Source organism: Epinephelus moara, chromosome 10, assembly GCF_006386435.1.
Source record: "Epinephelus moara isolate mb chromosome 10, YSFRI_EMoa_1.0, whole genome shotgun sequence".
In the NCBI taxonomy this organism is placed as follows: domain Eukaryota; kingdom Metazoa; phylum Chordata; class Actinopteri; order Perciformes; family Serranidae; genus Epinephelus; species Epinephelus moara.
Window position 1 is genome coordinate 32833156 of NC_065515.1, and position 22614 is coordinate 32855769.

The window sequence follows — 22614 nt, forward strand, 5'->3', positions numbered from 1 at the left end:
TATCTTTACCATTTAATATCTGACTTCACCTGGTTTAACTCATACATACGCTAATAAAGATGAGGCATCATATTGTGTATTAATTAATATAGTTTTAATGGCTTTAATGATCATTTCACCGTGCATGAATTGAACCAAACTCAGTTGATATTAACAGTACATGTGTCCCTGTACACCCTCTTTGGTGATTTCACTAATTTGTGGCAGTGACTCATGACAGTAAACTTCATCGAGTGACTCAGCTGCTTTACTGTGACACAAATATCAGCTCGGAGAGGGTCCTTCGCAGATCGCTTCTCTGTCATGGGGACAATGATCAAAACAGGAAGCACACTTTGGCTTCAGCGTGTCTAAAAAGCACATAGTTAAGTAACTGATAGAACTGAGGAAGAGGTAAAGTTAGGCAGTGTGGGGACGTAATGCATTTGAATCAGCACAAATTCATTCACTGACTGATAAACTGTGTTTGGAGTTTTTGTACTTGTGGTTTACGTGTTTACTTGCTTACCTGTTCTTCAGGTGTTGTACAGATCCGAGACACTGGAATCTGCCGTTGACCATGATGGCCATTCTGGTGCAGAGAGCCTCGCATTCCTCCATACTGACCACACAGACACACAATAAAAATCCTTTAACATGTATGCTGTGAGGAAACTTATAGGTGTAAATACAGAAGTGATGCAGCAGATCTTCAGATAGTTGTGGGTCAGCCTGCTAGATTTCAGTTGTGTATCTGTAATTATAACAAATATATGAAGAATAATTTAGTGTACAGCTCCTCCTACCTGTGGGAGGTGAGAACTACAGCTCTTCCCTCTTTGGTGACGCTGAGGATGCAGTTCCACAGAAACCTTTTGGCTTTTGGGTCCATGCCAGTGGTGGGCTCATCCTGACAACAATCAAATGAATCATGCAATCAAGGAAACAATATGTGAGTCAAATACTAATACATTTTAGTAATATTACTAAACACACTTTAAGAAAGAATTAAAGCAGATAAACTGTAGTGGCACCAACATTAAGTTACTAAGTTTTACAAGCAATATCTTTGTTGAGCGTGTATGTTTTTCATGCAAGGATTCTTATGAGCATTATGTCGCAATTTATCTATGGTTTTATTGTTTAAAATGTTATTTATTCAAATATAAAAGTAAATTCTGAGGCATTTTATCATGTGTATCCAACTAATACAGAATTTATCAGGCGACATTAAGTTTCATCTCGTGTTGATCTAAGCAGTTGCCCTTCAGCTGTTTGGTGAATAAGTTCATTTCTCACCAGGAATATAACAGGTGGAGCCCCAATGAGGGAGATGGCAGTGGAGAGTTTTCTCTTGTTGCCTCCGCTGTAGCCTCCAGCCTCCCGCTCAGCGTACTGGGTCAGTCCCAGCTTCTTCACGCCCCACTGTGCCACCTGCAGGAAATCAGAAATCCCATGACTCAATGTCTCAATTTTAGTTTTGACGTGAGCTGCTCCTTCACGTTACCTTGGCAACAGACTCCTCTTGTACTCCCCGCAGGCGGGCGTACAGCTCCAGATGTTCCCGGCCCGTCAGCAAGTCGCTGATGGCGTCAAACTGGGGACAGTAACCCATCAGCTGGTGGACCCGCTCCATCTCCGTCAGCACACTGAGAACCACAGAGACACACAGTTTCACAGTTATACCAATACTAATACTGCTGCTATTAGAAGTACTACTGTCACAACTGTTGCTATTACTTCTAGGACTAATACTAACACTACTAACGATACTTCTACTACTGCTTCCACCATAACTGCTACAGTTACTGGTGCTTCTGCTACTGCTGCTAACACAAGCTCTTCAGTTGGCACTCTTTCTACAAGACATTCCCGGCTCCTACTGATACTACCACTACAGTTATGACTACAACTGTAGTTTATTTCAAGGTTTAGAGATTTTGACGATTTAACAGCCAAATGACAAAAATATACAATTAATTTTGTATTCACTGTTGTTTTTATGTGCTCACAAAAATGTTTATCACATTCAGCTTCACATCCACATTCCTTTCCTCCTCTCTAGAAAAGAATCATTCCCACAAATATCATTTACTGTTTGATGTTATTCACTTTTGAATTTTTTAATGCCTTTGCAAAACTTGAATAACCAGGTGGTAGAGATGCTTTGTACCTGTGGTGATTAAGGAAAGCCTCTCCATAGGTGACGTCCGTGTCTCCGGTCAGCATGCGAAAGGTCGAGGTCTTCCCTGCTCCGTTCACCCCTAGCAGGCCGAAACACTGGAGCACACATACACAACATCAAGTTATTAATAGATCTATACGTTCAGCAGCTGTAGTCAGCAGCTAGTACCGTTCCCTTGAGACTATGTAAAGTTATAAACTTAGCTAAATTGTAACAGATGTTTCACTCTACGGCTGCGGCAAAAACTACTGCAGTAGTAGCAGTAACAGTTGTGGTTGTAGGCGTAGAAGCAGCTGCAGCGGAACAATATTAGCAGCAGTATTTTTAGAAGCAGTAGTTTCGGTTGTGGGAGTATTACTATTTAATGGTTTCAGTAATAGAAGCAGGAGCAGGAGCAGCTGTAGTAACAATACTAACGGTAGTAGTAGTAGTGGTGATAAAATAATCAGGGGTATATTGTCCAAAATTACCTCTTTTGGGAGATAATGACTGTATCTACAGCAGATATACATGTCTGACAAACACAGTGCTGATTAGAACCAAAGTCAGATAATGGCTGTGTGTGTGTTTATTGATTTTGATTCATTGATTTTGGTGTGTATCTCTCACCTCGCCACGGGGAATCCCAAGGCAGAGACGATCCACCGCTGGCTTCCTGCCTGCTTTATAAACCTGCAAAACAAAAAGTCCTTTGTTTTACCAGCAACCAGGAAGTGATACAGTCATAGCAAAAATAATAATGCATGATGGCAAACAAAAATTCACAAATGTAGCTCTTACAAACAGGACTCAAATAAGAAGTTTGAATGTTTATTTTTTTCTCATAAAAACTTGATGTCAACTGAAGGCAGAGATTTGCTATGATTCAGCCACAGGAGCATTAATAAGTAAGGTTAACGGCTGTACCTTGCTGAGGTCGATAAGGGTGAGGATGTCTGATTGGGCTTTGCCACTTATGACCCTCTCTCTCTCCCTGGCGACATCCTCATCCTCTGGACCAAGAGGAGGCATCTGAGGCTCGGACCACCACGGCCTGAACGGAGAGATAAAAGATAGGCTGTTTCAGTTAGTTTTACTACTGTTGGGGATGAAGAGGTGTTGAAGGGAGAAACTGCTTGCACCCGGGTAGACTTCCTGTTTTTGCCCATCTGTTGTAAGCTCTTGTGGCTTCAAACATGACATGCCATATCCTGTATACTTTATCAAATTCCAAACTAAAATTCCTCATCTCCTGTGACAAATCTCAAATATCTGATATATTCAAACTGCGGCTTCAATATTAAAATATTAAAAGAGTTGTTTTAAACATACCTGAAGTGTATGAAGAACCTGTACTGCAGCAGTATGGTGAAGATAAAGAAGACAACACCTTCAGCTGCCATCGCAAACAGGTTCTTCCCCACAAAGTCCCACTGAAGAGGGTCCAGAGTCTGCTTCGTGCCTGGAGAAGGAAGAACCACACTCAATCTTCTCGTGCATGTATCTTTATATATTATAAGTCCTGTCTGTTTGCTGCAGATTAAGTGTTTAGGTATGCATACAATAATGCCCCCACAGAAGGTAAAGAAAATCTCCCTCATACATTAAAAGGTCTAACAACACAATACATATTATACTGTATATTATATATTCAAACTGTAGTGCACAAGCACCACAAGGATGAGAAGGAGGTGGAGGGGAGAAGTTCACAGTTTCTGGGGTAAAATAATTTTTAGCTCTAAAATACTTAACAGATTTTTAGATATCTATTTAGAGGTGGATATATAAGTACCCAGTCTCTGGAAAGCGTCTGCCATGGCCTGATTTTTGGCCATGTCGATGAGTCCCCGTCCCAGGCAGAAATGAGGGAAGATGAGAAACACCTTCTTCAGGATCCTGTTCACCTCATTCAGATGCTGGGAAGAAAAAAAAAATCACCAAGAGATCATAGACTAGTTAAAGAGCCTCGAAATAAAATGTGTTTTTTGCTGCAATGCACAAAATGACTGAATGATTACTGCTTTCCCACCTCACTTTTATATTACATTTCTAAAAGTAAAAAAAAAAACTTTCAAATTAAGAGCTCCATGTGAATGAAATCAAGATCTTATGCCTGTTGCTGCTATAATTGTGTAGCTGCTGTTATATCTTTGACATTTTTTTTTTGTATTTTCAGATGTAGCCAATAATTAAGGATTTCTTTCAGTGTTTGTACCTCATCAACAAACAGCTCCAGGACGAAGGTGGCGATGCTGCCGTTGATTCCAATGAAAAGGTTGATGGAAGTCAGGACCACATAGGCTGTGCTGGGGACGGTGAACACGAAGGACGCTGGGTACATCAGAGGGGTGATGGACCACCTACAGAGGATCATCAGGTGAAGAAATTATTAAAGACAGATACAATACTGTTGTTACAAACCATATATGAAACAATAGAGACCTTGTTTATAAGAGACATGAGGAAATTGTGTATCATATCAAGTAAACTTAAGTAAAATGTAAGTAATTTAAACATTTTTTCTTTTGGCACGGGGATTGTTGAGTCCCATAATATAAATCATCCTGTAGCTAATGAGATAATTATAAGATCACTGCTGTCAATATGTTTGCCTTTGTAGTTATGTACAGAGCAAAAAAGATAAAGAGTCAAAAGAGAAAAGTCAAAATCAAGATTCAGGCTTAAGATGTCTCAAGTACGCAGGATTGAAACACAGATAAAAAGAAAACTGATTATCCTCGAGTATGGAAACAGACATGAGTCGCTCCGATTGTTCAGTCAGTGATGTATGATTTTAGAAGTGTAACAGTGAGGACAGAAATCAGTGGATTCTGAGCCTGGACGCACCCGTAGAACAGGAGGAGCAGGACGAGAGCGGGTAGGTTGGTCTCCGAGACATATGACTGCTGCTGGAAACAGATGAAGATCAGCACCACCATGGTGGCTGGGACGGTGTAGTTCAACTGAAAAGATGACAAAGAAAAAACATTTTAGAAAAAGAGCAAGTCTTTTTTGATCCAGTAAATATTATTTTCTACTGAGACTCATCTCACACAGATTATTGGCTGAAGAACTAAGGTGAGCTCCAGGGGTGTTTCTATGATTTGAGGACATTGGGAGCTTATCCCGGACTTCTGTAGGGGGATCCAGGGGTGCACTGTTCACTTCTTCATCATCTACTGCGGTCCATCTGTCTGTGCGTCTCTCTCCACTGTGACATTATGGTTTTTGTTTAATGCTTCACAGGTTTACTGGCGCATGCTCTATCTCTCGCACACGCAATCACACCAAATGTGCGGCTTGAATGACACAGAAGACCCAGAACTTGGATTTTTAAACAATATCATATAGTTTTTGGGGGCTTTAATGCATGAACGGAATGACAAATTATTAGATCTATGGATTTTGTTTTCATTATTACGCCTATACTTATTTTTGAAGTACATACTATATATAGCCTATATATCTTAATCTGGGGGAAGGAGCAACTCTTCAGCTCGTCAACCTCAACTGGCAAATAGTAGTAATTAAATACTGCATGCAACATTGAAAATGTACCTAATCCCCTCTAACGAAGAAATCCCACCAAATATGATTGGAAATTACTTCATATATTTGCAGAGTTAGTGGATATTTTGTATAATTTCAATCTGGGAAAACCTCACAATATAACAAGTGATAAACTTGTGGCTGATAAGAGTAAAGAAAATGCATCTTTTCCTTCCTCTTTGAGTACTGACCATGTCCCATGTGAAGTTGGCCAGCCAGTAGAGGATCGGTTTGACCCCGCTGACAAACTGAAGGTGCTTGGCTTTGCTGACTCGCTCCTCAATCAGAAAAAGGACAAAGCTGGCCGGCACAAAGGACATGGCAAAGATCACGCAGATGGAAACCAGAACATCCACTGATGTGGTCATCCTGACAGAGGAAGCAGGAAAAAGCACAGGTCAGGTACAGAAAAACACATCTACATGAACAATATATACATTACAGACCTAAGTGTGACTCACACTTGGTCGTTCTGTTGTATTTCTGATATTCAATGAGTAAAAACATTTTCTCTGTAACTTTAACAACTAACTGCTGAACAATATTTAAGTCATATCATTATGTTGTACAATAATACTGTATGCATTTTTGAAGGCATCCTACCATCCAGACAGCTGTCAGTTTCCACTCATTTTGGCATAAACGTGACTTTTTTATTGCAGCCTATTAAAGTCAAAGTCCAAGCAGAGACTTTAAACCCCCCTTAGATGGTAATCCATCAGACTTAAAGTGTTCTGACTAAGCTGAATTTACCTCTTGTGTCTAATGGGGGCACAAACACAAGAAATCGAATCCGCCAACATCAACCTCAGAACTCCACAGCAGTGAACTTACATAGCCATTTCTGTGAGCTGCTCCTTGGTGAGGTTGAGCGGGTGGTTGTAGGCGGTGATGCCGTGTTTTCTCCTCTCTGGACCTGGTGGCAGACTCGCTCTGAGCAGGCCATTGTTCATCACATTGACAAATGACACCATGGCATGCCATCCTTTGTTATTAAACCACACCTGAGAACAACAAAGAGAGAAACATGTTTCACTATGAAACTTAAACAAAATATGCACTGGTTTTCGTTTGGCAAAATATTGAGAGAAAGAAAGACTCACTAAACAGCTATATAGAAACAGACACACAAACACATGTAATATGTTTCTTATCGGGATGTAACAGTAAAGGTATTCATTCTGAACTGTTCAGTACAGGACATTTGGTTCAGTATGCAACATCCTCGGTTTGGTGCACCCTGTGACCCAAACAATTACTGTACTTTCAAAAAAGTCTATTTAAGTCAACTACTTGTACACTCGCTTAGTTTTTGCAGCGCAGTAGTTGCTATTTAGTCAGCTTAGGCCTGGTTAGCCAGGTTTGTCGAGCTCAAGGCATAACAAGTTGTGTCAAACTGTATGCCGACATTGTTGGGTAATTCTGTGAAAACACTTTAAACATTTAATTTTTGATGCAATCACTCGAAAATGTGTTAATCAGTGAAACAAGACAAGAACAGGAGACGAATTCTTCTCCCCAAAAGCATTCAGGCAGCCTCACACTGCTGATTTGAATCGTACCAAAATAATAACTTGCTATTGCTACTCCATGCTATGGAGTGTTCATCACTGCACACATGCGACCACATGCGGTCAGCAAGAAAACTGAATTAAAGCATATGTTCAAAGTGCTTGAGCTCAGCTACAATGTGCCTTTACGTTTTAATAAGTTCATTCTGCCTGCTCTATAAAAATGAGCACAAACAGGAGTTCAGAATTTATCAACAGATCAGAGTCTTATGATGGAGCATTAGTCATTTCTGTTTCTTATTTACATTTTTCAAAATAAATGACTAAAATATATATATTGTTTTCTGCATTTTTTTGGTTTTCCCCGCTGTACGGATTATGTAGCCATCACTAAGGGTGTCCTTTAAAGACAAGCTGCAGAAAATGAGCAGAAGACAGATAAACAGACACACATCTACCTTGACATTGTGTTGACTGTTCAGTCCTCCCAGAAAATCTGGCAGTCTGATTAGCAGGTGATCCAGTGAACTGTTCTGAATCAGAGAACATCAGAAAACATTAAGAACATTCAGGAAGAACATTAGTTTCAGTTAAACATGTCTGAAACCTCATTTATACCTGTGCAACTCGATAACGAGTCCTGATCGCCGTGATCGAGTCTTCGACATGGTGGACCTGAGATAAAGTCTGGGTGGCGCTGCCCCCGAGGGAGAAACCTCCGTATCTGCATGACAAAACAGTTTGTTTCTTGTCAGTCTACACGCCTTAAAAAGCCGATACACTGGCTTCAGATACTGCAGATATTTTGCTTCTAAAATAATGTTTTATAGCAGCAGCTCACCTGAATTCATTCACCCACTTCTTGGTTTTTAGGCTGTTAATGACAAACAGGAAAGACAGTGAATGTGTGGAATACTTTTAAAAGAAACATACAGGGAAATATAGGCCTTAATTGTCTACATTAACATCAGTGTTCTAACTACAGCTATCCGTCTTTTGATATCAAAAATATGTCTGCATTCACTATAGAATGACACATTTTTCCCCAAAGTACAAATATATTGCATGTCATCCTCCTTGAAATAAATCAGCTATTGGCAGTTTCAGTGTAAAACAACAGGGTTGAGCGTCACATGGTATGTAGGCTATTAAATAAATTCAGGGAAAAATAATATATACACTTGACCAAATAAAACTGGGTCACTGACATCAAAGATGCTGCAATTTTAAAGCTCAATTTTTAAACACCACAAGAGGGGAAAGTAATTGTTTAAGACCTTGCTATTATCCTTAGTAATCTACATCAAAAACAAAATCTAAACTAATGAACAAAAGCAACAAAATTAAATGAAATACCAAAGAGTAATACATGCTATTATGCTTAATGCTGTACCTTTTCTTGAGGATCTGAGAGTAGGTTTTCACCAGGTAATCAGAGATGTTATAGCTTGTCAGATTTTGGAGGATGTCTCCGGTCAGCCTCTTAATCTAAATGATAAAAAATAAATTAAAAATATTCCAAGAGCCAGGTACAGACACAAGTGCAGTATATTTCACCATATGATACCATGCAAAAGCAACCAAATGGAAAAAGTTACAATGTTCCAGGAAATATTAGCTGTGGTTTGGCTTTAGATTAATTTCTAATTAACTTAAATATCACATTTGTCCTTGAATGTGCTTTTAATTGGCTCCATTTTAAATGAAACAGAGATCAAGATAATTTCATTTTAGCATGTGAAAGTGCACTGACGATACTTTCAGTCCAATCTGCAGTCCCTGGTGCAGAAGTCAGATAATCAGCACTGCATTCTGCACATAAGTCAGTCATGACCTGATACCATACTAACCTGTGGAGGCGGCAGTCCACCGGCACCCTGTGGGCAGTCGGGGAGCATCCTGCGGATGTCCTCTGTGCTACACAGACAGTCAGGAGACGGTGTGTCTCTGCTCCAGTTGCCTCTGCTAAACATCTGCCAGGTGGAGTAGGAGACCTGTGGTCGCATGAACAGGCCACCCCGCTCGCCTTCACACTGAGGACTCCTGCAGGGAGAACAGGGAGTTCGGTTTGTTGTTTAAGCACTGAAGTGTTGCCTCAATATCAGGTAATTAAAAATAAAGAGTATTAAACTACTACAAAAATATTTAAAGGTATACAGATTTCCCCAAAGCCTGAAAATTTTGTTTGCAGAGATAATGTTTAAATTTCTACTACAGGCTAATAAAGGTCACTGATTACTTCATGCCACCAATCAAATGACTGCAATTTGTGATCCTCAGGAACAGAAGCATCATTTTTACTTTTACCCCACACAGTAATATTCATATGAGGAAAGTATGGAAGTCTCTGTTTTATCTCCCACTTGTAGATGTTTTGCTGTCTATCATGTTTATGAAACTGATGCTTCAGAACCATATGTCCCACTACCTTCAAATCAGTGTATTCACAGGGGTTGTCTTACGTGCTGTTGTCTTCCTCCTCTTTGTCCATGCACTTGGTACCAAACCCTGGCTTGTCCAGCAGAGCTTCCAGCAGGTTTTCCATGGCCGGGTTCCCAGGTGCGTCATTGCTGTAAATATGAATCCAGAGGACAATAACAATAATGAGGCACCAAGTGAAAAACACCACCAGTTATGTCACAGAGGTAGAGTAGACCAAACTAATTCATGGCAGAAATAACTGATAAAACATATTTTCTATGCTGATGAAAGTTGAATGTTTGGGTGGAGGTCTACCTGAAGAAGGTGTACTGTTCTCCATACATCCAGGGCTGCAGCTGCAGGGCGGGATACTTCCCAAATGGAGGAACGATGAGGCTGAAGAGCAGAGCGACCAACACGAACATAGCAGGCAGGACAATCTAAAGCAAAAATCAAACTTCAGCTAAAATAACAGCCACCGAGACACCATGAAATAAGTAACTGACTATATTTTTATTAACAAAACCCCTAATGACTGATTAGTCAAACAGATGGAGAGGACACAGTCAGCGTTTTCATTATAAAACCCATAAACCCGATGACGATGGCTGGCCTTTGAATCTAGCTCTCTCACAGCTGCAGCTGATACTTATCATCACCTGAGCGAAGAAGCCTCTGCGGCTCCTTCGGGCATAAAGCCAGCGTTTGACGAAGAGAGCTCTCAGCTGCTGCCACGTCAGCCACCAGCCGGTCAGAGGGACCCCACCTCGGCCATCTCCACTCAGCAAGTCTGTCTCCTGAGGTTCTGCAAGCGGGAAGAACACAGAGTTAGAGCTTACGCCAGCATACTGGGCTGAGAGATGCATAGACTTCTGTCAGAGCTGTCCACGTTTGATACAACGGACCCACAAAAGAGAGCCACAGAAAACTAGAGACATGACATGACATGACATGACATGACAACAGACTTGGTATTGTTGTGTCTCTGTATAATAATTCTTTATTTAAAGGCAGTCATGTAGCACACAGTTTGCCTACTATTACTGAATAAGTCTGTTGGCTCGATCAGGCTTAAACAGATTGCTAAACTTACAGATCTTTGTCCATCTGGTTTTAGTTGAGAGCTTATGTCCCATTATGGTCTTAATCATGTTCAGAGCCTTTATCATTAAGTTCTAGGGAGAAACACTGTAAAAAAAAAAAAAGTAAAAATGTGGTATTGACAGCATTCAGAACAAAAATGTTTGGTGTTTGTGTGTGTTAGCTTTTATGAATCCATATTCAGTTAAATGCCTCTTATTTGTTTGCTCTAACAGATAAAGATACATGCTGTGCGTCTACTCCTGGGGGAAAATAAAAACACTTTCTTTTTCTATCTAATGATGACTTTCAGTGAGAGATGATCTGAGGGTACCTTGTTTACGAGGCCTTTTCCTTGCTGGCAGCGTTATGGAAACAAACAGTCACAGTTGGAGACGAAACAGCAGACTGACTGTGCATGGAAACACTGTGTGGTATGTACACAAATCCATGTGTCTGCAAGCATTTCTGAATACCTGTCTCTGGTTCTTCAGCATTTTGTCTCTGAGCCCTCTGCCCAGCTGAGGGCTGCTGGGGAGATTCAGCCTGCAGCTCTGGTTCAGCATCAACGCCGGTTTCCTCTGCCACTCGCAGAAAGATCTGGAAATGTACAGAGTGGCCATGGTAAAGAGATTAAAGTCTTGCTTACAAACACAACAAGTCCATCTTTAAAGGGATATCTAGTGTGAAAAGGGCAAGTGACCTCCTGTATGTGGTGGGCACCTGTTGGAGCCCAAGATGGCTGAATTTTAATTAAACTCTCATGTAATGCAGCTTTAAGTTGAAACTAAAGGCATTCATTTTAAGTTCTCCATGTTTAAGCTTCTAATATTTTTTTTGCCAGGTTTGGGAACACAAGATTTTAAGTTTTCACTGAAAAACTGCCCCGAAAATCATCTTCAGGCCGTGACAGCTGAAGGTGCAGACAGCAGGTGGCAGTATAAAAGCATCCCATAGTTTCGCACAGAGGTCAGAGGAGCAGAGAGTGAGTGGCTTATTCTGACTGAGTAAACTTATCAGGCTCCACTATCAGAGCTAATCTGATGCAAACGTTAAACCCATTAAGACCATGGCTGCTCCAAAAATATCCTGCCTTCCTGATTACACCTGGCCGAGCTCCTATAGATGTCTGTCATGACCACACACACACACACACACACACACACACACACACACTTAACATACATTAAGCTAGAAGGGCACTTGGAGAGCACAGACATTCGCTAAGGTCAAAGCTATGTCAAGGCCAAGGCCAGTCTTCTATAATATGCAAATCTGCAAGTGCAACTACTGTATATGTCTGGATATATTTAGAAAACTATAACAATTATGTCAAAATAGGGTTGTACCTAGCTGAAGCCTCATCATCTCAGCTGTGCAATTATTATGTACTTCTAAATTCCAAACTCTTAAACATACATTTGTGCAAAAACCACAGAACAATTTGTTATCAATTACATACCTATGTACAAATCTAAAATGCATAGACTGAATAACATTATGAACATGGCAGCTTGTTTTTAAAAACACTTGTGTTACATAAACTCTGTGTTCACAAGGAAGAAATGTTTGACTTGAGTAAAAAATGTATATCTCTTGGTGGAGTAATGTCTTCATTAGTTGTGGTTTATAAGTGTGTTTAATTGGCTCCATAGCTGTGGACCTACAGTACATGCATAGTGAGCTCAGATGAACCCTTGAGACCTTTTTTTATGCCAGTATCATACATCTTTTTAACTTAAGAGTTTAAACTTAAGCTTTGGCTTCTATATTGAAGGCTCTGATGGATTCTAAGCCAATGCATCAAGCAGCTTATTTATTCATCTTTCAAAAACGATGTAAATATCTCACCTCCTCCAGTGCGCTGTCCGACAGGCCATAGCTGCTGATGCCCAGCTCTGTCAGCCTCTGATCCAGTTCTGCCAGGAAGACGCCCAGGCTGCTGTCCTTGGCAGCCTTCTGCGGCAAGTTGACCACCGCCTCGCGCCCTGACTCCTCCACCAGCCTCGCACCTGGGATGTGTTGCTGTGCCAAGGAGAGCAATGCCGCCAGGTCTGCCGTGAAGACGATGAATAGGAGAGAGATCATGCAATGAGAAAGGCCTTAGTTTAAGATATCTGATTATTAATACCAAACTTGTGGTTGTAGAACAGCAAATACAAGAAAATACAGCAGTTTAACACTCACATGAGCTGCTCTCCTCACTTCCCAGGCCGGTGTCTTCACTCATGGATGACTCACTGTCCTGAAACACAAAGATGAGTTCTACTTTACTTCACCCCATCTAAGTTACTGAACCTGATTTTTCCAAGATGCAGATTGCCAACAACTACTGTTTGAGAAGAAATGTGGAATGTGCAGGTAACAGTGTGGATGTGAAGTAAAGAGTGCACATGCAACTCTTCCAGGATAATTAAAATTGAAAAGAAAAAAAAAATACAGACCTTGAGAGGAGGCAGCTTGTTGGTGCTGATGCTGGTGCAGATACTGGTACTGCTGGGAGTGCTGGTGTCCAGTCCCTCCCTCTTCACCACAGTGAGGTAGTAGCCAGATCCAAGGCGGGATTTCAGGAAGAGCGGTGAGCCACAGCAGCAAAGCTTCCCCTGGGAGATGATGGCGATCCGGTCACCTAGCAGCTCCGCCTCGTCCATGTAGTGGGTGGACAGGATGATGGTCCGGTCTGATGCGCAAAGACAGCACAGACACATACTGACTATAGCTCTTAATTATGTGGGTCTTGCAGTTTGCTTGTCATCTTGGGGTTTTTTCCAGGTTCAGGTGGTGTTCTCCCCTACAAGTCTTTAGATAACAGCGAGCATCTCCTAAAAGTAAAACCCAACCAGGTTTTACAGCAACATTACAATAAAAAGACTGGGTCATGGAAACTATACATTATTTTTCAGCTTGTTTTGTAAGTCCACTCTTGTGTTATTATTTTGTGTTTCAATTCAAGTAAACGCATATAAAGCTATAAGGTTGTCACTCCAGAACAGCATTTTTGGTTTGGCATTTTCCAGTAGCAGCGCCTCATCTTAAGCATGGTTCATATATTTTTGGCCCCTACTCAGAAATAACAACTAGATCCACAGATCCACAGCACTCCCGCCCATACTACACCTTTGCGGTATTTTAGTAGCAAATCCCAGATCCCTCTGCGGGAGTAAGGATCAACCCCTGCTGTGGGTTCATCCAGAACAACCACCTTAGAGCCTCCGACAAACGCGATCGCCACAGAGAGCTTCCTCTGCATGCCACCTGACAGAGAAGCAGAGAAGAAGAGATTCAATTTTAGAACACAAACATGTTTATTTTTCAGGACAAAGCTGACACACCCCTCCATCAACATGTACAATGATGAAAGTGAGGGTCAGGTCATGATTTTATACAGAGGTTAAAAAAGAGTTTACCAGAGAGGTTTCTGGTCTGTTCATGTCGTTTGTGCAGCAGGCCGACATCTTCCAGCAGAGTGTCCAGCTCAGCTTTCACCTCTGCCTCAGATAAACCCTTCAGACACCCATAAAACCACACATGCTCCTCCACTGTTAGTCTGACAGAAAGAGGGAGGGACACAGACAGGAAATATGAACATCTGTTTGAAAGCATTTGAGTGTTTTCTGGTGAAATCCAGGTCTACCAGATAATCTAGTTTTTTTTCATTTATTTCACAGTAATGTGACTAATTTCATAAACACAAACCAGACTCTCAAAAGAAGCTTGTGGTAACAAATCTAGAGAGGAATTTCTGTAATCCATCAAACATACCAGAGTAAAGAACCGTCCACGCCAAGAACAATATCTGTAAAAATAACTATACATATATTTAATATATTTTAAAATATCATGAACTCAAGTGGATGGCGGAATCCACACAACTATAATGACAACAACAGTTGCAAACAATATCGCAGGGATCACTTTCAAAAGCAATTTGATGGACAACAGAAACATTTTCTCACCCTGCAAACACAGCTGGAGCGTGCAGCGAGTGTTTGGCACTACTGTTTACAGAATGTTACTGTTCGTGGGTGTGGATACCCACATCATTACAGCTATTGTTATAGTTATCGTTCAGGGTGTGGATGGCCATTAAGTCAGATGCAATGGCAGCTCGGTACCAGTGGTTTGCAACAGAACACAGGAAACGTTGGAAAGACAAGCCTTACATGTCAAACAGGACATTGTGCTGTGGACAAACTCCAAGTGTTCTCCGGATGATGTCCATGTCATGGCGGATGTCCATCCCCTTGATGTACACAGTGCCCGAAGTGGGTGGGAACAGGCCAGTCAGGACAGATCTGACAAACAACACACACGTCAGAATAAATACTTAGTTGAAGCACAGCTGCTTATGATCATATGTGTGCTGACGCTGGTGTACTACTGTAACTATGTCTTCTCACTGTTATTATCCTTTACAAGCCCAAAACGTTACGATAAATTAAGCAAAATTTAATCAACCAAAGTCACTCTGCATTAATATACATAACTCTGAACTGCCCTCATTTATTTAATAATACAACACATCAGTGCTGACGGTGATCATCTATCACTGCTCAGGTCTGCTCCTTACATGGTGGTGGTTTTGCCGGCTCCATTGTGGCCAAGGAATGAGGTGATCTGCCCCTCGTAGAACTTCAGGTTGAGGTGATTGACGGCCAGTTTGGCGCCCTTTTTGTAGATCTTCACCAGGTTTCTGATGTTCACACCCAAGGTCATATTAGTGGGTTCTGGTTCAATGTGATCTGATGACAGAAAAGCATTGTGTATATATTTAGAAGGGACAGTATAACATTAAATGTTAGGGGGTTACAATGGCTAATTACAAAGTGCTAATTCATCTCTCACTGTGATAATAAAAGTGTCGTATGTGAGCAGAAGTCATCAGTCAAGCAGTGAAAGGGATTATGAGAAGCAAAAATCAGAAAGAACAATGTGTGGTCTGGACTGTTGCTCATCCTCAGCTTCAGTCTCCTTGTGCTCTTAAACCTTGTAGATAAATGGGTTTATTGTCTCAGCTCATTAACATGATTTGTAGTTAATTGGCTTAACCACACAAAACTACCAGTACAGTCCTCTAACTGGTATTAAGACCAGAGAAGAAGACTGCAGATGGCTGCCAAAATGAGCCTACTAAAACTGTGTCCAATAAACAAGGCTCTTGCCAGTGATGTGACTGCGGTTTACAAAGTGAAGATCCCTTGTAAATAAGCTTTTCAAGCATGGTTCAGAAGAAGAAAGCCAACTGTAGCCGCGATCAAACCATGACAGGACCAACCAGGACCATAACAGAAAAAAAAAGTTTAACTAAGAAAGAGACACAGCTGCTGATGTGCAGCTGCTTCAAGACTTCTGTACCTTCATCCTGGTCTGTAGGTGCGGGGGGAATCGGCATGCCCGCCTCCAGGGGAGCTCCACCCCAGTAGTTGATCTGGAAGATGAAGTACCATGGCCGGGGTATCCCATATTCACCTGGTGTAAAAACACACACATATTCACACATTCAGTCAAGATAAAGTTTTATAACAGAGTCCAAATCAAGCACAGAAAGTTTTTATGTCTTTGATGAAAGAACCAGTATGACCAGTATTTGTTTGGCAACACACTTAAATTATTAGCACAATGTTACGCTATGCTTGCACTTTTCAACTTCATCTTGCATTCACATCAGTAACTAACTGTAACTTAACACAAAATCAATTACACACCACTCTTCCAATATTAATAGTTCCGATCGTCATACCAGGAAACACCGCTTCGATGTACCAGGCTGCTGTGGCATAGATGAAGGCGTCCAAATAAAGCATGCATATAGAGGTAGTGAAGTTGTACGAGTCTCCTTCCACAGGACTGGAGTGAAGGTTGTACCACTGGATGCCCACACCTTGCTCTTCATACTGAGAGAAATACTCACAGCCGAAGCCAAAGGCCACAGGGGACAGGAAACTCTGAAGAAAGTAACATTTACATACATACACTGAGTTTAAAGTCCAGGTAAAGATAAAATGAATAGGTGTTTTGAGTTTGTCAAACTACAGAAAAATGTGTCACTCACGGCGAGGACTCTGTAAGTGGTGTTGAGGCGGTCTCTCCAGGCTACACACAGTACGTAGGGCAGGTAGAGCCCGAAGTAGATGAGCCCTCCACATGCTGCAGCCAGGTTGGCTTTGGAGAAGAAGGTGCTGATGAGGAAACACTGCATGATGGTGGCGGTGGCAAACGCCGTCAGGAAGAAAAACACAACAGCTGGGTCGCTGTATGGCAGGATGTCCCCCCACTGGAAAGAAGACACAGAAAAAGTAAGACCGTTTAACATTAACTTCAGGGGACATACGTTACACACCAAGGAAAGATATACATTCAATACCACAAAAACACCTGAAAACTATTTATTGTATTTAGTGTGGCTTGTCCTTTAATATGTTTTGTGTTGAGTGAGTGGTCATCTTGCCTTGAGCAGAGCGATGAGGAGCCCTGCAGAGACCAGAAAAGGAACTATGCTACTGATGAACCAGCTGAGCCACAGCGTTCCCGTTCCCAGACCCATAATCCTCATGGTTTCCTTCAGCCTCGCCTCCTTCTCGTACACCACGCCTTTGATGATCATCGCGACCGAGTAGATCCATGCCAGTGTCATGAAGAGAGGCAGGGAGCGGTTCAGCACTCTAAGGAAACTGTCAAAAAAGAGAAGAAAAAATTAAATTCATGTGCTGAAGTAAAGTCATAATGTAGTTCTAGTTTAACATAGAAAGTTGTTGACGGTTATTCAAAATAGTCCCACAAATATAGGATAATTTTTAATTAAATACTTTTTCCTTTTCTTTTGAAATATCAGTGAACTCATACCACTGACTCCTTGATTCCTGTTATGATTCCACACATGAAGAAAACTTGTGAATGGTGGCTGCCCAAACAGCTACCATTTAAGTGTCCAGAGAACTGTGTGTACTATCAAGTCTCTAAAAACATCAATGTACAGCAACAAATGACTCACACATCATCCACATAGCAAGGGTAGGGCATCTGCTGGATGTAGATGCCCGTTGTCTGTTGAACTCCGGTGAGGATGTGGGTCACAGCTCTCTCCACCAGGTCCTGAACGTACACGAAGCCGCCCCAAATGTAGCGCATGTCACTGAACGGGTCAGCTGCTGGACCAGGATCCCAAAACCTGATGAAAACAAACATCAAAATAAAAACCCACACCAAAATTATGTTTTTGTGAAGTCCAAGCACTGGAGAAAGTCAGCAGCAAGAAAAAAGCTGTTGCTAGGTGAAAACTAAAAACATATTTCTAGCTTGATATCATTTATTTTTGATCAGGAGTTCATGGAATTTCTTAAACCAAGGAGTCGTGTATTGCGCTGTGGCACTCACCCCTGCTTCTACATGCATAATCAATAAGCTTGCTCTGTATATTAATTACTCAAAAATGAAAATGAAAATGAAATGCAATTAAATATGTCTTATTCACATGGAATCAAAGCTGTTTTCTTGCATTTCTATGAAAAAGTTTCACATACTCATGTAGAAACAGCAGGGTAAAAGCAAAATGTTGTGTCAGTACCTGTCCTTGATCTTGTTGGTCCGAGTCACATCATCAATGTCCATTCGGATTTTGTAGGTAACGTGGGGTGGCAGGTCTGGGGATGAAGAGTTGGGCAGCAGGAAAACCACACCTGCCCAGAACTGTCTGTCCTCCAGTAACTCCAAAGCTCTGTCAATCAACTGGCCCTCGGTCTCCAATCCCTCCAGCTTGTTGAGAGAGAAACACTGCAGGGGATAACAGGAGATGCAGAAGACACATGTGATAAATTTACCTACAGTATACTTTACACTGTTTACAACTTTACTTTTTTCCTATGTAACAATTTTTAAGTCTAAAAACAAACAAAAAAAGTCATACAGTATAGACACCCTTTAGCTGTTTTGTGAAATTCTGTTTGCTATGCACCATGTAAATATAAAGACAATGATATTTGGCTGCATTAGCTCTTTAGTAAGCATATTATTATTATTAGAGGTGTCAATTGCAGTTAAATGAGTGGAATTTAAAGTTTTATTTCCTACTCCAAATTCTTTTATCGCCCAAGGTGGACTATATGACATGTTTGGAGAGCAGCATGAAGAGGAAACATTAAAGCCAAAGGGAAGTACCTCAGTGACTTGTGCGAGGGTGCTGATGGTGTGGCCGAGGTCGTTGTAGACATCCAGCCATGTAGGCGGTGCTCCAGGCTTCCGTGGGGTGTCCGGCGAGGGTGTGGACAGGAATCTAGCGATCCGTGAGGCCGTCCAGGACGTGTTCTCCAGACGCATGTTGACCAGTACTGCGACCTCTGGCCGCTTCAGCAAACCCTGATACACACAAACACAAACACCTTATATATAAAAAGATTTTTTAGCAACATCGTGTCCCAACACACTCATATCATTCCTCCTGTGGTGATACAGCAGCTGGTGAGTCAGACCTGCAGCATCTGAATCTCCACACTGCTCTCCATGTAATTCTTGATCCGTGGTCCGACCTCCATCCAGGCTTCATTCAGCTTCTGGAGGATCTGCAGGTCCTCGAAAGTCTTGTTCACCTTCAGAAGACACATGTAGTTAGCTTAGAAACACATTAAAATGTTCAGCAAACTCCTAGAGGATGTGTTGGTGACAACCAGTTTCTTAGACAAACAGCCATCAGTTATATTCTCACAATCCTGATGATGATGTTAGTCAGGGTTAGACTCTGTGAGGGTTGACTCTGTACCTCTTTCATGACTTGTTGCACTGCAGGAGTGTCTGGCGTGTACAGCAGTTTTCCAATAAACAGAGGTTTTATTCCTCGCCACACAATCCGAGACAGAGGGTTGGACTCCATTCCTTGGATCAAACTTTTACAGAATGGAGCTGCGTGGAGAGAGGAACAGACCAAATGGTACAAATGTTAAACAAAAACAACTGGTTAAGCACAGAGCACTCAGGATACAGCTAGAACTTGATGCTCAGTAGTGTTATGTTGATTTTCGGTGCATTATTTATCTTACAATATCACCACAGTATCAGACCGTGGGAAATCTTTTTTTCTACTTATGTAGAATAAATTACAATATGACAACCAACTGAAAAGAGAAGCACTTGCTACATTATAAAGCAAATAATCAAAGATACACTAAGCAGGATTTTCCAAAAATCAATGTATAGACTTGCACAAAAGTAATCACTTATGACCCACTACTAGTGTGTGGCGGTGTATTTATCTGCAGACACTCTGCCTGTATTTTCTTATTTTCTGTGTAGGGGATGTTTCTGGACACAGCAGGTAGGTGAGGCTGTGAATTTATAAAAAGGTAGCAACCAGGTGCCAGACTGTAAGCAGCATGCATCCAAGAGACACAGTGCAATGGTAGCATAATGGTTTGGTGAAATGCCAACAAGAATGAATCTGGGTTTGGCTTGATTTTCATTTTTGCTAGCGAGCATGTTTAAAAACAGTAACCAAACAATCCTGCATAGTATACCTTTAACAGAAAAAGTTATTCACTCATCCTTAAAGTATCAGTATGTTTCCAATCACATCACAGCTTCTTACTGGTGTTGTTGTCACGGTCCAGGTCTGTGTCCTCAGTGCCGTTTTTTCCCAGGAAGGACTTGATGTCATTGTCCTCGTACCAGTTGAGTGATGGGATGCGCTCACCGCCAACCTCAGGGTGACCGCACATGATCCTCGAAAAAGCACGGAAACTCTCCCTGGGCATTGCCGAGCGATTCTCAGGAGACAAAAGACGAAGAGCTGCGTTCATGTCCGCAAAGCTGGAGAGAGAGGAGAACTGAAGGAAGACAGAGGAGTACGAGTGAAAAGTTTGGAGGAGAAAGAGAAAAGAAACACCAAAAAGAGTAGAAATGCAGGGAGTTAACAGGTGGAAAAAGATGTTGTTGTTGTTTTTTTTAAATTCCTCTGAGAAAATTTGGTTAATTCTTTTCAGCCACAAAAGTGTATTGTAAGTATACAAAAACAACAAAAGCTTAAAGTTCCACTAGCGGCCACTGCAAAGTTGATTACAAACCATAATATCAAAAAGTCATAATATTACTGTCAAATAACTTTAATGATGGCCTGATTTGTTTACAGTGACTTATTCATAATAAATACAAATATGTAGCACCTCCCAAAATTTCCATCCAATCGACAGATTGTCAAACAAAATACGGACAGAAATGAAAAATCAAGTGTGTTCTTACATCATCGATGAGGACCCCCAGCTCCTGAGAGACTGATGTGACCGCCTGACTGATGACCCTGAGGTCTCCTGCGTTAGCCATCAGACGCTCTCTCTGACAGGACGGACAGACAGACAGGTTTACTGATGGTACTGACCGACATACTTACATCAGATAAACAAGCAAACTGTTTCAAGTCAGCGATTTTTTAAAATGTGAGCTAACAATGTTTGAAAAAAGTATCTGATTCCTACCGTGAAGAACTTGGTAAAGTCGAGCTGAGAGAGGAAAAGGCGTTCAGCCTCCTGCAGGACATCCGTTGGGAGGTTACACAACTGAGTCTGAAGATCATTCATGGTGGCTTCTCCTCCCTCGACTGTCAGAAACTGTCCCAACATGCTCGTATTGCAGACCAAGTCCTTCAGCTGCATCTGAGCCCCAGCCACAGAAACCTGGATGGGACAAAATTGATGTCGCACATTTAGATTTAAGAGTGTTATTCTATGAGACAAAAAATACATAAAACTTGTTCTCAGGTGTAATTATGCTACTTATTTATCAAAGCCTGATATTGATCCAGTCCATTCACTGTTTTATTTGTTGATTGTAGATTTTATTTTTGTGTCTAATTTTAAATTGAATGGATTTGGTAAAAATCACTTGGGTTGAGTCCCAGAACAGATTAACCAATTTAACAAAACCCAAATGCTGATGGCTTTTTTCCAAGGATTTACAGCCGATAGTTCACCTGAAAATTGAGGCGAGCCTTCATCAGCTGGTCCACAGTCATGGGCGACAGGCTGCCATTGGTCAGGAGGAAGGTGGAGAACGTTTCATTGGCTCTCAGGTATTCTTCCACTGGGAGATCTACGGCAGAAACACAAACATTAACCTTCAATCAAAACAAAGGCTGTTTGCAGGTTAGGTCATGAACTGTGAGGTGCTAACAAAAGATAATCTTTCAGCGAGAAAAATCATTTTTTTGTTTTTCAGATAATACATGGCATCTATCACTTCACTTCTCACTTACTTTGCTTATTTCATATGTCACATCTCTACCTGAAAATTAAAATACCCTGCTTTATCAGGCCTTAGGCAGGTACCAAACCAGATCTGTAAAAGTCTGTCTTCAGTGCCCATAACTATAATTCAAAACTCATAAAAATAAATCGCACCCAGCTCTGGAGGCAGAAATATTCTGGTTAACTGACATCTACATTTTCATCATTCATGATTATTACTCTTATCCAGCACTAGCTTACCTACAGTCAAGGCTTATATGGCTGGATTGAACTTGGAAGGTCAATGAGACAAGGAACACCTTTCACTGTGAGGTTTAACAATACCATTTAAGTTATTTTGTTCCCTGAAAAGCTGTAACCAAGAGAAATATAACTGCAGCTTTGAGGTTAAAAAATATGCTTTATAATATAGTCTTTACAGTATCAGTGGGTGAGGAGTCAGTACATGTCTATCAGGCCAGTGATGTGGGATCTGTTGCAGAAAAAACCCCACTGAAGAACCTGCTTTCATTCACCCAATTGTTTTCTGGTCAAGTAATTTAATCTGCCCACAGCAAGGAGAGGCAAAACATCCACTCTGTGCTGCTTCACAACAGCACTAAATGGCTACATTCATCCGGTCACTCGACACCTCTTTAAAGCCATTCATACAGACCAGCTACTGGCTGCCACTGTGAGCTCTCAG

At 41.3% G+C, this 22614-nt stretch overlaps 1 protein-coding gene across 2 annotated transcripts in view; it reads right to left on the bottom strand.

Annotated features, from left to right (window-relative positions):
- The window catches only part of abca7 (ATP-binding cassette, sub-family A (ABC1), member 7), a 33668-nt gene that overhangs the window by 6369 nt on the left and 4685 nt on the right, over positions 1-22614 (bottom strand). For both annotated transcript variants that reach the window (XM_050055076.1, XM_050055077.1), the window contains 42 exons: positions 21656-21774; positions 21162-21359; positions 20929-21021; positions 20279-20516; positions 19457-19596; positions 19170-19286; positions 18859-19056; positions 18269-18474; positions 17696-17872; positions 17153-17375; positions 16757-16978; positions 16445-16649; positions 16060-16173; positions 15275-15446; positions 14868-14999; positions 14112-14251; positions 13822-13959; positions 13149-13384; positions 12892-12949; positions 12556-12758; positions 11181-11304; positions 10284-10429; positions 9940-10064; positions 9666-9773; positions 9054-9246; positions 8597-8691; positions 8045-8077; positions 7822-7927; positions 7662-7736; positions 6527-6696; positions 5884-6061; positions 4991-5106; positions 4359-4503; positions 3936-4059; positions 3476-3605; positions 3071-3197; positions 2774-2836; positions 2153-2259; positions 1487-1628; positions 1279-1413; positions 786-889; positions 509-601 (listed from right to left, as the gene is read on the bottom strand). In XM_050055076.1, the coding sequence (XP_049911033.1) occupies positions 509-601; positions 786-889; positions 1279-1413; positions 1487-1628; positions 2153-2259; positions 2774-2836; positions 3071-3197; positions 3476-3605; positions 3936-4059; positions 4359-4503; positions 4991-5106; positions 5884-6061; positions 6527-6696; positions 7662-7736; positions 7822-7927; positions 8045-8077; positions 8597-8691; positions 9054-9246; positions 9666-9773; positions 9940-10064; positions 10284-10429; positions 11181-11304; positions 12556-12758; positions 12892-12949; positions 13149-13384; positions 13822-13959; positions 14112-14251; positions 14868-14999; positions 15275-15446; positions 16060-16173; positions 16445-16649; positions 16757-16978; positions 17153-17375; positions 17696-17872; positions 18269-18474; positions 18859-19056; positions 19170-19286; positions 19457-19596; positions 20279-20516; positions 20929-21021; positions 21162-21359; positions 21656-21774 (5968 nt within the window). The remainder of the gene's footprint in view (positions 1-508; positions 602-785; positions 890-1278; positions 1414-1486; positions 1629-2152; positions 2260-2773; positions 2837-3070; positions 3198-3475; positions 3606-3935; positions 4060-4358; positions 4504-4990; positions 5107-5883; positions 6062-6526; positions 6697-7661; positions 7737-7821; positions 7928-8044; positions 8078-8596; positions 8692-9053; positions 9247-9665; positions 9774-9939; positions 10065-10283; positions 10430-11180; positions 11305-12555; positions 12759-12891; positions 12950-13148; positions 13385-13821; positions 13960-14111; positions 14252-14867; positions 15000-15274; positions 15447-16059; positions 16174-16444; positions 16650-16756; positions 16979-17152; positions 17376-17695; positions 17873-18268; positions 18475-18858; positions 19057-19169; positions 19287-19456; positions 19597-20278; positions 20517-20928; positions 21022-21161; positions 21360-21655; positions 21775-22614) is intronic.